Source organism: Sprattus sprattus (genome assembly GCF_963457725.1).
Source record: "Sprattus sprattus genome assembly, chromosome: 18".
In the NCBI taxonomy this organism is placed as follows: domain Eukaryota; kingdom Metazoa; phylum Chordata; class Actinopteri; order Clupeiformes; family Clupeidae; genus Sprattus; species Sprattus sprattus.
Genome location: NC_137916.1, coordinates 28,022,279 through 28,037,554, shown reverse-complemented (window position 1 = coordinate 28,037,554; position 15,276 = coordinate 28,022,279). Strand labels below are relative to the sequence as shown.

At 46.6% G+C, this 15,276-nt stretch overlaps 1 protein-coding gene across 1 annotated transcript in view; it reads left to right on the top strand.

The window, feature by feature from the left end:
* Positions 1-14,773, top strand: part of sdk1a (sidekick cell adhesion molecule 1a) — a 170,058-nt gene extending 155,285 nt beyond the window's left edge. Inside the window, exons 37-44 of the mRNA XM_080856312.1 lie at positions 139-276; positions 1,825-1,986; positions 3,703-3,828; positions 4,706-4,870; positions 8,304-8,438; positions 11,307-11,436; positions 12,262-12,391; positions 13,016-14,773. Of these exons, the coding sequence (XP_080712438.1) occupies positions 139-276; positions 1,825-1,986; positions 3,703-3,828; positions 4,706-4,870; positions 8,304-8,438; positions 11,307-11,436; positions 12,262-12,391; positions 13,016-13,288 (1,259 nt within the window). The 3' untranslated portion in view covers positions 13,289-14,773. The remainder of the gene's footprint in view (positions 1-138; positions 277-1,824; positions 1,987-3,702; positions 3,829-4,705; positions 4,871-8,303; positions 8,439-11,306; positions 11,437-12,261; positions 12,392-13,015) is intronic.
* Positions 14,774-15,276: the final 503 nt, after the last annotated feature.

The window sequence follows — 15,276 nt, the reverse complement described above, 5'->3', positions numbered from 1 at the left end:
CAACACGTGCACAAACACAACCTATAGAGTTTGTTACTTCTATTTCAGGTACATAGGTGTATCTAAAGACTTGTAAAACTGCATCAATGCGCGGTGTTGAGAACTAACCCCAGATGGTGTTTGTCTTGGTTCCCTCAGCACCCAGCGCTCCGAGCTTCGTGTCGTTCTCGGAGGTGACGAGCAGCACGCTGAACGTCTCCTGGGGCTTCCCTCTGTCTCCCAACGGCGTGGTGGAGGGCTACAGGGTCGTCTACGAGCCCACGGCCCCCATCCATGGTAGGAGTCCGCAGCTGGGACATTTTGTAGTTTTTCTGTTGTTGGTTTATAGATAGATAGATACACTTTTATTAATCCCGTGAGGGAAATTCAATTGTCAAAGCAGCAAGGTAGTAGGAATAGGATTCAAGTATATACATAAACATAAAAATAAAAAAATCATACAAATTTGAAAAATAAATTAAATATGGCTGTTGGTTTATCATTTCCTGTGAGAGTCCTCTCAGAAACCTGAGGCCTCCAAGAGCTTTGTCTTTCAACAGGAAGACATCTGAGCAGAACCCTGCCTAGGGCCAACCGTCATGAGTGAAACAGTCTTTAAATCACTCATTTAACCAAACAGAACAATTATTTTTAAATAATCATGTGTCAAATCAATACAACAGGGACGTGCACAGTAATTTTGAAGGGCAGTTTCTCTGCCCTGGAAAAAAGGGGCAGCACATACGTTTTTGTCACAGCCGCTGCCACGCCCCGTCATCTGATCGCAAATTTTGCCAATAACATTTTTAACTCTTACTAACCGTTGCTGCCACGCCCCCGTCCCCTGATCGCAAATATATATATATTTCCTTCGGAGGGGCAACTTCAGTTGAGGAGGGCAAACGGGTAGTTGCCCGAGCAACCTAAGCCCACTCCTGTGCACGTCCCTGCAATAAAACTTCTGTAGTAGAGAGCTCCTTTGCTAGGTGTCACACTGCTGTTGTGTCTCTACATGCTGCTCGTTGTGAGGTAGTAATTGGCCTCTAGGTGGCGCACTGCTGTTGTCTCTCTACACGCTGCTCGTTGTGAGGTAGTAATTGGCTCAGTTGTTTTGACAGAGAAGTTGGGCTGACTGCTAACTGCTGTGCAGCGATTGGCTCCCAAACTGGCCCTGACTGCTAACTGCTGTGCAGTGATTGGCTCCCAAACTGGCCCGTCACAAAAACTAATTTGAAGCCCAGAAACTGGGAGACAGGCTGCGTGCCACACACGACTACAGAGTCCTGCTGCAAGGCAAATTACAGGACTTAATCATATCAGCCACATACCCACACACCCGCACACACATATCTTTCTCTCCCATTCTCTCTTTGTCCCTCTCGCTGTCCTTCTCTCTCTCGCTCTCTCTCTCTCTCTCTCTCTCTCTCTCTCACTCTCTGTCCCTCACTCTGTCCTTCTCTGTTTCTCTCTCTCTCTCTCTCTCTGTCTCTCTCGCGCTGTCCTTCTCTCTTTCTCTCTCTCTCTCTCACTCTCGGTCCCTCACTCTGTCCTTCTCTCTCTCTCTCTCTCTCTCTTTCTCACACTCCGTGTCAACATGTACCTCGCTGATTGAATGCCATCAATAATGCAACAGGCTTAGGTGTATCTCTAACGGGTGTGCTTGCGTCCCCCTCTGAGCGGCTGAGAGCTGACCATCTGTCTCGTCCCGATCCCTCCCTCTCTCCCTCCCTCCCTCCCTCACTCCCTCTATCTCTCTCTCCCTCCCTCTCTCCCTCCCTCTCTCTCCCTCCCTCTCTCTCTCCCTCTCTCTCTCTCCCTCCCTCCCTCCCTCCCTCCCGCCCGCAGGTGTCAGTAAGGTGGTGACGGTGGACATCAGAGGCAGCTGGCAGCGCTGGCTGAAGGTGCGTGATCTCACCAAAGGGGTGACCTACTGCTTCCGCGTGCAGGCCAAGACCATCAGCTACGGGCCCGAGGCCGAGGCCAACATCACCGCCGGCCCCGTGGAAGGTAGGGGGAGAAGCACCGTCGGCAGCTCACCTCGCACCTCGCACCTCGCACCTCCATCAGTCCCCCCCTACCGCCGGCAGCTCACCTCGCACCAGCACCTCCATCAGTCTCCCCCCCCCCCCCCGGCAAACAAACAAGCTGATAAACAAACAAATAAACAAACAGCTTGCCACACCTGCTGCTCAGCGTGCTCAAGATCTCTCTCACTCTCCACCTGTGTCACTCGCCATGACTCTCTCCATCTCCCTCTCTCTCTCTCTCTCTCTCTCTCTCTCTCGCCATACCCTCCCCTCTCTCTCGCTCTCCATCTCTCTCTCTCTCTCTCTCTCCATCCCTTCCCCCCTCTCTCTCATCCCTTCCCCTCTCTCTCTCTCTCTCCCTCCCCTTATCTATGTCTATCTCTGTTGTCGGACTCTTCAGCTGTCACTTTCTCTAGCTCTTTCTCACTCTCTCCAGCTCACACCCCATCTTTCTTATTCACACTGTCTCCACCCCCCCCTCCTCCTCCTCTTCCTCCCCCCCTCCTCCTCCTCCTCCTCCTCCTTCTTCCCATTCTCTCTGTGTTTTGAACATTAGTAACCTAAGGCACAGAAGCACTTCTTTAGGCCATGATCAATAAGTCACTGCAGCGTGGGCGTCTGGTTCAGGGAAACATTGTGCCAACGTTGCCTGCCTCCAATGGCTGTGTTTATGCAGCTCCTGAGGTGGTTATTAATTCTCATTATGAAATATCGAGGCTAGCGCCGTGGCAGTTAGAGAAATCACAGAGCTCAATTTGTAAGCGCACGACTTTGAAATATGACCCAGGTCGTGTGATGCAGCAGGTCAACACTACATCTGGGAACACAGAGAGCCTTGTTCTGCCTTTTAATCCCCATCACACTGGCTATATATGTGCTTGTTTTTTTTAGCTTGCTTTATACACTCTCGGAAAGAAGCTGATGTAATATCACAGCTAGTTTCTGTTCAGCCATCTTCACATGGAGAGTGTGCAGATTTCATCAGTTAGTCGTGACTTTCTAAGTCTAAGTTCCAGAAGTTCTGCAAGTAGTAAGCCATTACCCCCTATGTATGAGCCTGTGCCTTGTGATGCCCAGAAGTGCCAGAGGAACTGTAGGGTAGAGGCCTGCACCCGTGAGGCCCAGTGCAAAAGAGTGCGGAGTGCGGGTGCAAATTTCCACTGCAGAGTGTGCGTGCGGGTGGGAAGAAACGGACGTGGGAGTGGGAGTTGGAGCGGTAGAAGGACAGGACTCGCGAGACTCCCGCAAGTTATAAATATATGTATGAAATGAAATAAAAGTAGATTTTCTTTTTTGTTGTTACAGAATGTTATTTGTGATTGCGTGAGAGCAGCAAGAAATAACCCATGTTTTACATGAAGAGGTGCAAGATTGATAGTTTTTACGCACTGCACATTTTCATGGGAACGGTGCAGGACTGAGAAATCAATCCCGTGCAAATGTCCACCTGTGGGATTTGCAGGCGGGGGGTGGGGGGGGTCGCAGGACAAAATGTGAACGATGAGGATGGGAGCAGGACAAAATGTTACATCGTTTTGTAGAAGCGGGACAGGATCTTGCGGGAGCGGGACTGGAAAATCCGTCCACCGTGCAGACCTCTACCCTTGGGGAGCTAAGGTCCATGAAATGATATGTTCGGTGGTATACTGCACAATTTCTCATTCCACCCACACCATCTTCTCCATCTTGCCCTCAGGATCGCCCAGTTCTCCAGTGGAGATGTCCATCACCAAGTCCACCTCTGCCCTCACACTTCACTGGGCGCCAGGCAACGCAGGCTCCGGGCATCTCACCGGCTACGTGATCGAGGCACGGCCCTCAGGTATGACCACCTCCGTCCACAGTTTCGGCTTGGGTTTTATTTTGGAAATATCAGCACTGGAACTGAACTAGAGGGTAGAATCAATAAAAAAAAACTGAAATCAACCGAGACTGTGATGAGATGGAGTTAAAAACTTTTCCACCTCAGTTGAAGCCTCCCACGTCTCCAAAGGGCCTTTTTAGCAGACAGCGTCTCCCATGACTAGACCGCAGTCTGAGAATCAACGCCTTAAGTTTCTTCAACAAGTGTGTACAGTATTTTTTTGTATCACAGCTAGTTTCTGTTCAGCCGTCTTCACATGTAGAGTGTGTAGATTTCATCAGTTTAGTCGTGACTTTATAAGTCTAGTTCCAGAAGTTCTGCAAGTAGTAAGCCAGTGGCTGCAGTCTCTCTGAATCACCCCCTATGTATGAGTCTGTGCCTTGTAATGCCCAGAAGTGCCAGAGGATCTGTAGGGTAGAGGCCTGCACCCGTTAGGCATAGGTGGAGTTAATAACTATTCCACCTCAGGTCAAGCCTCCCACGTCTCCAAAGGGCCTTTTTACCAGACAGCAGCTCCCTATGACTACACCGCAGTCTGGGAATCAACACCATAAGTTTCTTAAACAAGTGTGTCATTTGTATTAATTTATTATGTATTTATTGATTTATTTTTAAATAGTCCAGGACCATCAATCTGGGAGTAGATCTGAACCTAAGTCAACATGTAGTCAAAGTGTTCATGGAGTCAGCTCATGGCTGAAGCAGTGGATCTGAACATGTAGTCATGGTGATCATGGTGTCAGCTCATGTGACCCTCCTTTTTCCTCTCTTCTGCCTTTCCTGGCCTCCTGACTTATTCCTCTTCCTCTTCCTCTTCCTCTTCCTCATGTGGCAGACGAGGGCTTGTGGGACACGTTTGTGAGGCTCCTGCCACCCAGCAGCACGTCGCACGTCATCAGCCTAGACCGCCTGCGCCAGGGCGTCAGCTACCAGTTCCGGGTCCTCGCCATCAACCATCATGGCTACGGGGAACCAAGTCTGCCCTCTGCTGCCATGTCGGGTAATTGCAGCTGTGTATTTCCCTCTACCTCTCCCTACTGCACCACTCTCTCTCTCTCTCTCTCTCTCTCTCTCTCTCTCTCTCTCTCTCTCTCTCTCTTTTTCTCTCTGTCTCTCTCTCTCTCTCTCTTTTCTCTCTGTCTCTCTCTCTCTCTCTCTCTCTCTCTCTCTCTTTTTTCTCTCTGTCTCTCTCTCTCTCTTTTCTCTCTGTCTCTCTCTCTCTCTCTCCCCAAGTGTGCCCTCTGCTGACATGTCGGGTAATTGCAGTTGTGTATTTCCCTCTACCTCTCCCTACTGCATCACTCTCTCTCTTTTTTCTCTCTGTCTCTCCCTCTCTCTCTCTACCTCTACCGCTCCCGCTCCCTATCGCTTGTCCTCGCTCTTTTTTTCTTTTTCTCACTGCATCCCTCTTTTTCTCTCTCTCTTCTTTTTCCTTTCTCTCTCTCTCTCTCTCCCTCTCTTTTCTCTAGCGTTTCCTTGATAACTGCAACATGCTGTCCCTTAAACATAATTTTTAAGGCATGTGCCATCTTATGCTGCAGCAGTGGTCTGTCAGTTGGTCAGCAGTTCTATCGCGCTTTCATCAGAACCTTTGGTCACTAGGCAGCTTTAAAGGAATCCTCGGTTTGGAATCCTCAGCTTTGAATCATGTGGAATGTCCAGTGATGTATACAGCTGACCCCTGGGTGACCCCTGGGTGGGCTCTGCCTCAAGTTTGCATCTTTCCCTTAGACTCTGCTGAGCAGGGACGTGCACAGGAAGCCCTGGAAAAAAGGGGCAACACATTCATTTTTGTCTCCGTCGCTGCCGCCACCACGCCCCCGTTCCCTGATCGTAAATTTTGCCAATATCATTTTAAACTCTCACTAACTGCCGCTGCCACGCCCCCATCCCCTGATTGCAAATATATATTTCCTTCGGAGGGGCAACTTCAGTCCAGAAGGGCAAACAGGCAGTTGCCCAAGCAACCTTAGCCCACTCCTGTGCACGTCCCTACTGCAGCGTGCCCCTCTTGCTCAGATTAGCTCCGTGGTCTGAGTGCTCTGCTACGGTGCTAACACTATAGGCAGGAAGCACCAGGGGGAGATTTTGACAATAATTCAAAACAAATGGAAGCGCTCAGGTTAATATTAATTAAAGCACTAAATACGCTGATCAGCCGAGTGTTGTTCTAGGCTCTTGAGTGAGTGTGTGTGTGTGTGTGTGTGTGTGTGTGTGTGTGTGTTGTTCTTGGCTCTGAGTGGGTGCCGTATGGATACTGTACTGTGGCCAAGGGATGGGTGACGCTCAGATTAGTAGGCACCCTGAAATGGAGAGGTGTGATGTGGAAGAGGCTAGGATGCACTTACTGGGCGTACTCAATGATAGGGCAGTGTGATGGCATATCATGGCTAGAGTTGAGTATGTGCTCTGACTGCCACATCTAGGAGCCTGGCTAAGCCCCAGAGACCACGATACCTGTCCCCTCACCACATGAAGGTCTGTTGGAAGATTTTTTTGTAGGCTACACCAATGACTTCAAATCAGGAGACTTATTCAGCCTCGTATTGACACAATTACGCAACAGGATGTTTTTTTGCCTTATCAGGGATCGTTTGTCGATAATGACAGGCTAGTTGAGCATTACCCTTAATTGCCTTGTTGTTCCTTCCATTAGATGTCTTCCGTGTTTGTGGAACAGAGGCAAGCGTGAACTATAACCTTTGACCCTCCTTTTTCAATGATTGTAAATTATGTCACACCTGTGCCTCTCTGTTTAAGGCGTGATAGGTACAAATGTGAAGTGTGACACACGCTCTATGGTAAAAGGTCAAACACTCTATGGTAAAAGGCTTCTATTTTATGGTTCCCCTTATCGACCCTGCAGAGATTACTGGAGCTTTCAGAGGAGTTTCAAGTCTTTGAATGTTGACCTCGTAAAGAATGCCTACTGTTGCACTGTAGTTGCTCTTTATGTCTGCTCGCTGTTAAAATGAAGAGATGTCAAGGTCCACAGTAGATCTTAACTCCATGGTGTCATCCTCTTTTCCATTATAGTTCAGCCACTTGCAAATTAGGATTACTTTAAGATTACTTACACATTACTTTAAGATTACTTACACATTATTTTAAGATTACTTACACATTATTTTAAGATTACTTACACATTACCTTAAGTTGCAGCTTTGAGTTCTGTGAAGAGCCTAGAGATAATGTTTATTGTTAATGACGTTGTATAAACAAACTAAATTGAGTTGGCCTGGGTGTGTATGTGTTATTCTATCATTTCCGTAGTTACATACCGTATGTCTTAAATTGGCGGTGTCACGTGGACCGGAGTGTGTCAGCTCTACACAAAGTTTTGCTCTAACATACGTCATGCATTCTTTCTCATGTCCTCTTGTGCCACCTCACGTAGTGAAGTAAGTGATCATCCGGTTAGTCAGCGCTGTCCAAATCTGGGCATGTCTCAGCCTGCATATCTCCGGGTCCATCGACGTGCTTCCGTGCTTATCTTCACGGATGTTTGTGCCGCGTGACATTTCTGTTGTGCACTTTCCTCCATATGCCAAAGAATGATTGGCAATACCAACTTTGTTGGATTCTTTTTGTTGGTTTGTTTGTTTGTTTGTTTGTTTGTTTCCGAGTGTCTCATCAGTTCAAACTGAAAAATCGATAGACAGGTGTCATAGCCCTAGCTTTTCAGTGAGCTTTTGCCACTGCCACTCAGACAGCCATCTGTCACCCCCGCACGTATCTGAACACTGTTTGTTTGGCACGACTGGAATGTTGTCTGTTCGGTAAAAGTTCAGATGTCAGAATGTGATTGATACACTGACACTGCTGTCTTGTGACTTGCAAATGCTGGCATCATGCCAACAGCAAAGGAAATAACAGTCCTCATTTGGTTTGGATTCAGTAGTCGATGAGACACTATGTGTTTAAACAGCATATGTTCTCCCAAGGCCCCAAACTGAAAGCCAACTGTTTTGAACACATAGCCAACCATACGGTTAGATACTTTTTTAAGGTTCAAGAAGAGGTTTACTGCTGACCTGCCTCAAATAAGTTCCCCCGACAATGCACACACACACTTCGGAAGTTGATACTATTATTACTACTATGATACCCAAACAGTAGCCTGGGTGCCATCTTTGTTTGTTCAGCGAGAAGGCAGCAATCAGTTGAGCGAGTACAAAACGGATGGCACCCAGACTACCCAAACGGTGCCACTCTCTCGTGTTTGTCGGAAAAGTAGAAAGCAAGATTCAGGATAACTCCCATTTTCTCCCTCTTCACGTACTTTTGGGAGAGAAGCATAGCATGTAACATCACATCACAGGCGATTGCCGATAGATAGATAGATAGATAGATAGATAGATAGATAGATAGATAGATAGATAGATAGATAAATTAATACTTTATTTTTTTTCTCTCTCATCTTCCGCCTGTAGCCCAGCTGGAGACTCCGTTCTACGAGGAGTGGTGGTTCCTGATCATCCTGGCCCTCAGCGGCCTGATCCTGCTGCTGGTGGTGGTGTTCACGCTGCTCTTCCATGGCCAGAGCAGGAGGCACAAGGGCACCACAGGTGAGGTGGTCCAGAGCTCACGCTCCTACTCACTCACTCTTGCACACACTCTCACACACACTCTCACTCTCGTACTCACTCACTCTTGCACACACTCTCACACACACTCTCACTCTCCTACTCACTCACTCTTGCACTCACTCTCACTCTCGTACTCACTCACTCTTGCACACACTCTCACACACTCTCACTTACTCACTCACTCACGCTCAGTAACTCTCACTCTCACACACTCTCACTCACTCACTCACTCTTGCACACACTCTCGCACACTCTCACTTACTCACTCACTCACTCACGCTCAGTAACTCTCACTCTCACTCTCTCACAATCAATCTCGTACTCACTCACTCTTGCACACACTTTCACACACTCACTAAAGCTCATATTCACACTCTCACTCTCACACACTCACTCACTCACTCACTCTTGCACACACTCTCACTCTCACACACACACTCACTCACTTACACTCTCTCACTCTCACTCACTCACTCACTCTTGCACACACTCTCACACACTCACACTCTCACTCACTCACGCTCACTAACTCTCACTTTCACTCACTAACACTCACTCACTCACTCACAGTCTCACTCACAAACACTCACACTTTCACTCACTAACACTCACTCACTCAGTCTCACTCACAAACACTCTCACTTTCACTCACAAACACTCACTCACTCACACTTTCACTCACTCACTCTCACACACTCTCTCACTTACTCACACTCACTCACACTCTCTCACTCTCACACACTCTCATTCACTCACTCACACTCATATTCACTCACTCACTCACTCACTCACTCACACACACATACTCACTCACTTTTGTACACACTCTCGCTTACTCACACTCATATTCACACTCTCACTCACTCACACTCTCTCACACTCACTCACTCTCTCACACACTCACTCACTCACACTGTCTCACTCTCACACTCACTCATACTAACTCACTCACTCACTCACTCTTGCACACACTCTCACTTACTAACTCACACTCATATTCACACTCTCACTCTCTCACACTCACTCTCTCACAATCACTCTCACTCACTCACTCTCATACTCACTCACTCACTCACTCACTAATACATACTCACTCACTCACTCACACATACTCACTCACTCACTCACTCACTCATACTCACTCACACACACACACACACACAAACTCACTCACTCACTCACTCACTCACTCACTCACTCACTCACACACTCACACACTCTCACTCACTCACTGTGTGTGTGTGTGTGTGTGTGTGTGTGTGTGTGTGTGTGTGTGTGTGTATGTGTTTTAGAAGTAGGCTATCGGATCCAGCGTGCCTTCCAGCACAGGCTCCCAGGGTTAGGGATAAATGGGTTTCCTGGTCAGCATCCAGTGTGAAGTGACTCCTGATGATCCTTCTCCAGCTTAATATATGTGTGTGTGTGTGTGTCTGTGTGTGAAGTGACTCCTGATGATCCTTCTCCAGCTGGCTACACCACTTAACTGGCCATTGACCAATTTACCAATTTACCTCTGACATGCACAGCATCTGTTTCTCCATTTGATATTTCTGCATTAGAGAGACTTCATTAGTTTGTTTGGAGGGATGCATAACTGAAGCCCTTCATACCAAACACAGCTTTCCCTTTTTATACTTGTCATAACCGAAGCCATTCCTACCAAACACAGATTTCCCTTCTCACACTTTTCATAAATGTGTGTGCAATTAATCGCAATTAAAAGTTTGTTTCTCTTCTTAAGACTAAATCTTACAAATAAAAAAGTAATCACTACACACAGCGTGTATTTTAGAAAAACAAATGTAACACAATGGTGCCCCTCAATGCTAAATCGTAAGGATTTCCCCTGAAGCAATTTGAATCACCTCAATCAGCCCACTGTCCTCCTATGTCCTACTATGTTGATGGGCCGACAGTCAACTGCAACCCAAATGGTAACCTTTTCACGTACTGGTTAAGTTATTTTCCTGAGTGTGGGTTGCGATCATCTAACCTGGGTCTGCTTTCTGTGGGGTGCTTTGCATTAAGGTGATAACTTCAAGATGAGCTGCTTCTGTGATAGCTAAATTCAGCTTGACAAATGCTACATATAAGTTTAGTTTTGTCGATTGGTCATTTTGGCTCTTAAACAGGGACTTTCCGCACAACAATCCCTCAGCTCTCTTCATCTTCAACTACCGCAGTGGTTCTCAAACTAGGTCATTCCCCACTTTGAACAAGCCCCACCTGTGCCTCATCGCACCCATAAAATGGTAGGCCAAGCCCCCTACTTACGGGCTACATTGCCCAAGGGGACACAGGTACAAGTCTGGCCTGATGTAACTGGCCTGTCATAACTTCATGTCCTTTCCAAATAAAGGGATTTAAAAAAAAAGTTTGTTAATTGTGTTAAAATATTGTATTGCGTTAATCGCGGCCGCATTAATCACATAGATTAACGCGTTATGTTTACAGCCCTACTTTTTATATAAACATTCTTTGATTAATTCAGTTTATGTTTCCGTGACACTATGGCGTGGACATTTGCATGCTGTGGACATTTGTCCTTTCTCCCTGGACATTTGTCCCCTCTCCTGGACATTTGTCCCCTCTCCCTGGACATTTGTCCTCTCTCCCTGGACATTTGTCCTTTCTCTCCCTGGACATTTATCCTCTCTCCCTGGACATTTGTCCCCTCTCCCTGGACATTTGTCCTTTCTCTCCCTGGACATTTGTCCTCTCTCCCTGGACATTTGTCCTTTCTCTCCCTGGACATTTGTCCTCTCTCCCTGGACAATTGTCCTCTCTCCCTGAACATATGTCCCCTCTCCCTGTGGCGATGACGCTCATGTCTCCTTCACCTCCCAGCAGGTAAAGCTGTCTCCACGGTGCAGGAGTCTGTCACCCTCGACAACGGAGGCTTCACAGCGCTGGAGCTGAACAGCAGACCTCTGCACGTCAAGAGCACCTTCCTACGCAAGAACGGGACCGGGACACGGTGAGGGGAGGCAGAGCTATCATATCTCTGACAGGCCTGTTTTCTCGTCTCTTTAGGAGTGCCTTTCATTCTTCATACATGAATACAAGGCTGATAAACTTATTGATTAAACTGATACTAATACTAATACTGTCATCATTATTTTAATTATTTCATAGTCATGTAGTTATAAGGGTTAAAAGAACACCTCTTCAACCCGAGACCAGAATTCAGTATTGAATTGGGATGAGTTCAGTAGTGACAAGTGTGTATGTGATGTTCCTATTCATGAGGTGAATTTAGTACTTACAAGCTTGTTGAGTGTTTTATCTTGGTATGGTTTTGAGGTTGAATGGCACTATTGTTTTGGATGAGAATTTGAGGTTGAATGGGAATATTGTTGTGGATGGAAATTTGAGGTCGGTAGACCTGATATTCTGCACACTAGACACGCCTGTTCCAGCCATTTAGATCTGTGTACATGAATCCTCCTTTTTGTGCAGTAGATGTAACTCAATACTACCAAACAAAAGCCCAGATCACACAAAAGAGCTCAATCACTGTGAACACCAACACCAGTAAATGCAGCACAAAAGAACTAACGCAATCATAACAGCAAGAAAACACACCAGCAGTTGTGCTAACGTGTCTTCAGTTTAGTGTTACATTTTTCGCCTTGCTTAAAGATAAGGACAGCTATGAAGAAGGCAGGCCCCGGCCTGTATCCCACCCTCATTCTTCCTGACCCCGCCATTCTCTCCCTCTCCCACACTCACACACACACACACACACACACACACACACACACTCATTCTTCCTGACCCCGCCATTCTTTCCCTGTCCCAGATCTCCCCCTCGGCCCAACCCAGCAGGGCTTCGCTACTCAGACGAGGACATCTGCAACAACTACAATGGCGGCGTGGCGACCGAGAGCACCGCCCTCACAGAGAGGCCCACAGAGGCCTCGGAGTCAGAGGTAAACACACACACACTCACTCACACACACACACACACACACACACACACACACACACACACACTCACACTCACACTCAGACACACACACACACACACACACACACACCGGACACACACACACACACACACACACACCGGACACATACACACACACACACACACACACACACACACACACACACACACACACACCGGACACACACACACACACACACACACACACACCGGACACATACACACACACACACACACACTCACTCACACAGACACACTCACACTCACACTCACACTCACACTCACACTCACCCTCACACACACACACACACACTCACACTCACACACACACACACACACACACACACCCACACACACACACACACGCACACACACACACACACACCAGCTCTACTGTGAGGACAAGCCCTAAATCTGATTTCCGGCTAAACTCCCTCAATCCCAAGATTTGCAATGGGGGCACGTAGCAAAACAATTGCACAAAGACAATCTGCTCATGTGTCAAACAGAATGTCAGTACACAACTTCTTTCCCTTTCTATTCCCTCCCTCCCTCTCTCTCTCTGCCCCCTCTCACACCCCAACACACACTTCCTTTTTTCTCCAAGGCCACGGACAGTGACTGCGAGGAGGACCAGGTCAAGCACTCGTTCGTGAACCACTACATGAGCGACCCGTCGTACTTCAACTCGTGGAAGAGGCAGCAGAAGGGCCTGAAGCAGACGCTGGCCTGCGCCTACGAGGAGTGCGCCAGCGGCGACACGGACTCCTACTACCAGACTGTGGTCACCCAGCACAGCGTGGGCGGCGTGTACACCCCCGCCGGACAGCCCGCCACGGGCTCACGGACTCCCGTCACGGGCTTCTCGTCCTTTGTGTGACGGCCGGGGGCTCAGTTGGTGATGGAACTAACTTTAAAAAGAATTTTAAAAAAGGGTGTTTTGCTCCCTCTGGCTTTGGCTCCGAGTCTGATAGCTGGTGGGATCGTGCAGTGGAAGGATGGATGGATGGATGGATGGAAAGAAGGAAGGAAAGAGAGAAGGAAGGAGGAGCAAATGACACTAGTGGAGAGATACTCACGGACATTTGACATTTCACTTCGAGCACTATATAAGATATTTATGACTGGTCATTTGTTGGGTTTGTATGTACTTTCATGCTGATCAGTGATCGTGTCAATTTCAAAAGAAGAGGAAATAATTATTAATTCATTGATTAAGAAAAACTTCTTGTTCACAGGAAGAAAAAAAACTTGTCTGCAAAAGCACCTGAGATAATCACTACATTTGGAAGTGTATGATCACGTTTTATTTGTGTGTTTGTGTGTGTGAGTGTGTACACATGTGTGTAAGAGAATGGAGTCATGACTCGCATCTGTGTGTGCAACCCAGAGTTCAAATCTACTTTTTTAGATGTATGTTGAAAGCAGGGTATCCATAACGAAAAGGCAGGTCATACAATGATGAATAGTGCATCTACGGAAGAACATTCTCTCTTCTATGTCTCTCTTCTATGTCTCAAAGGAATCATTCCAACACCAATCCTGTGTCACTTTCCCAGTGGATCTCAATGGAATAACACCATGCGTGAATGACTGCTTAATTAGGTACCAAGTCGAGTCTAACATCCGATTATCCACAATGTCCACGCAGCCTGTCACCTATGCTCAATGTAAAGTTATTTAGGACTTTTATTTGAATATGAAGCGCTGAGTAGTGCTGTCTGCTGTATGTGCTCGTTCACTGATTCACTAAAGTCAATAGAGCCAGTATCCAAAGAAATCCTCCCCTTTCAGGTGGCCAGCAAAGGAGGGGTAGTCGTTGTAAGGCGGTGTTTCCACTGCTTAGTATCCTCCCAGCATCACAACAACAACAACAACAACTACAAAAGCACTTGATTTGACTTCAAATTAGACCGAAAACTTTAGCAAGGATTCTGTTATGATTTGTTTCCTCCGATAGTATAAATGTAGTAATTCCCAGTGATTGTTTGTGGGTGGAAGGAACTGTATTGCCTTTGCACACAGCAACTGCACTCTTAAGCCATGGCCCGGGCATCACTTTAACAAGAAAGATAAACATTGCATTAAGCATAATTTGCTTAACAAAATCCCCATGACTTGTTGTGTTTTTTTAACTGACAGGCATTGTTTTGTTCCCTTTTTAGCTGTGTTGTATGTTAAATGCTCAGACCGTCAGATTTCGAGAATGATTTGCTCTGGATATTTTTAAGTGTTTTTTGAAAAGTGCTGTTGATTCACTGTATTTTTTTCTGTTGGATTTTATGGTTTCTGCAGCTTTACACTCAATGCCAAACACACTGTACAGAAAACTATTCTTCTATCAGTCATGAACTGCATCATCTGTTTCACCATGAGTGTATGTTATTGAATTTTCATACAGTAAAATGATTTCCCACCTTTTGAGAGGAATTAAATGTTTGCTGTTCACTTTTATGTGTCTGAACCTGGCATTTACAGAAGTGTGTTCTGCACAACTATCCTTCAAAGGCCACCACATTCCTTTCAGAGACAGGTGGGAAAATGTCATGGAAGCCGTGGAATTAAGACTTAAGTCCTTTATGTACTTGTATTTTTGTACTTTACACTTACACAATAACTAATAGCTTAAATATAGCCTACTTAATCATACTTAATACTTGTGTTTATTTACCATTTACAACACCAAGGCAGCCAAATTGTTTTCTGGTTAAAAACATTTATTAATAATAATAATAATTGGTCTATACTCCGGTTACTTTTCTTTCCATCTATCTATCACTGTTTCGGCATCACAGATAGCCCACAGTTGGGAAGAGATTCTGTCTGTCTCTGAAGATCACATGACACTTATTCCAGCCCATTTCCTGT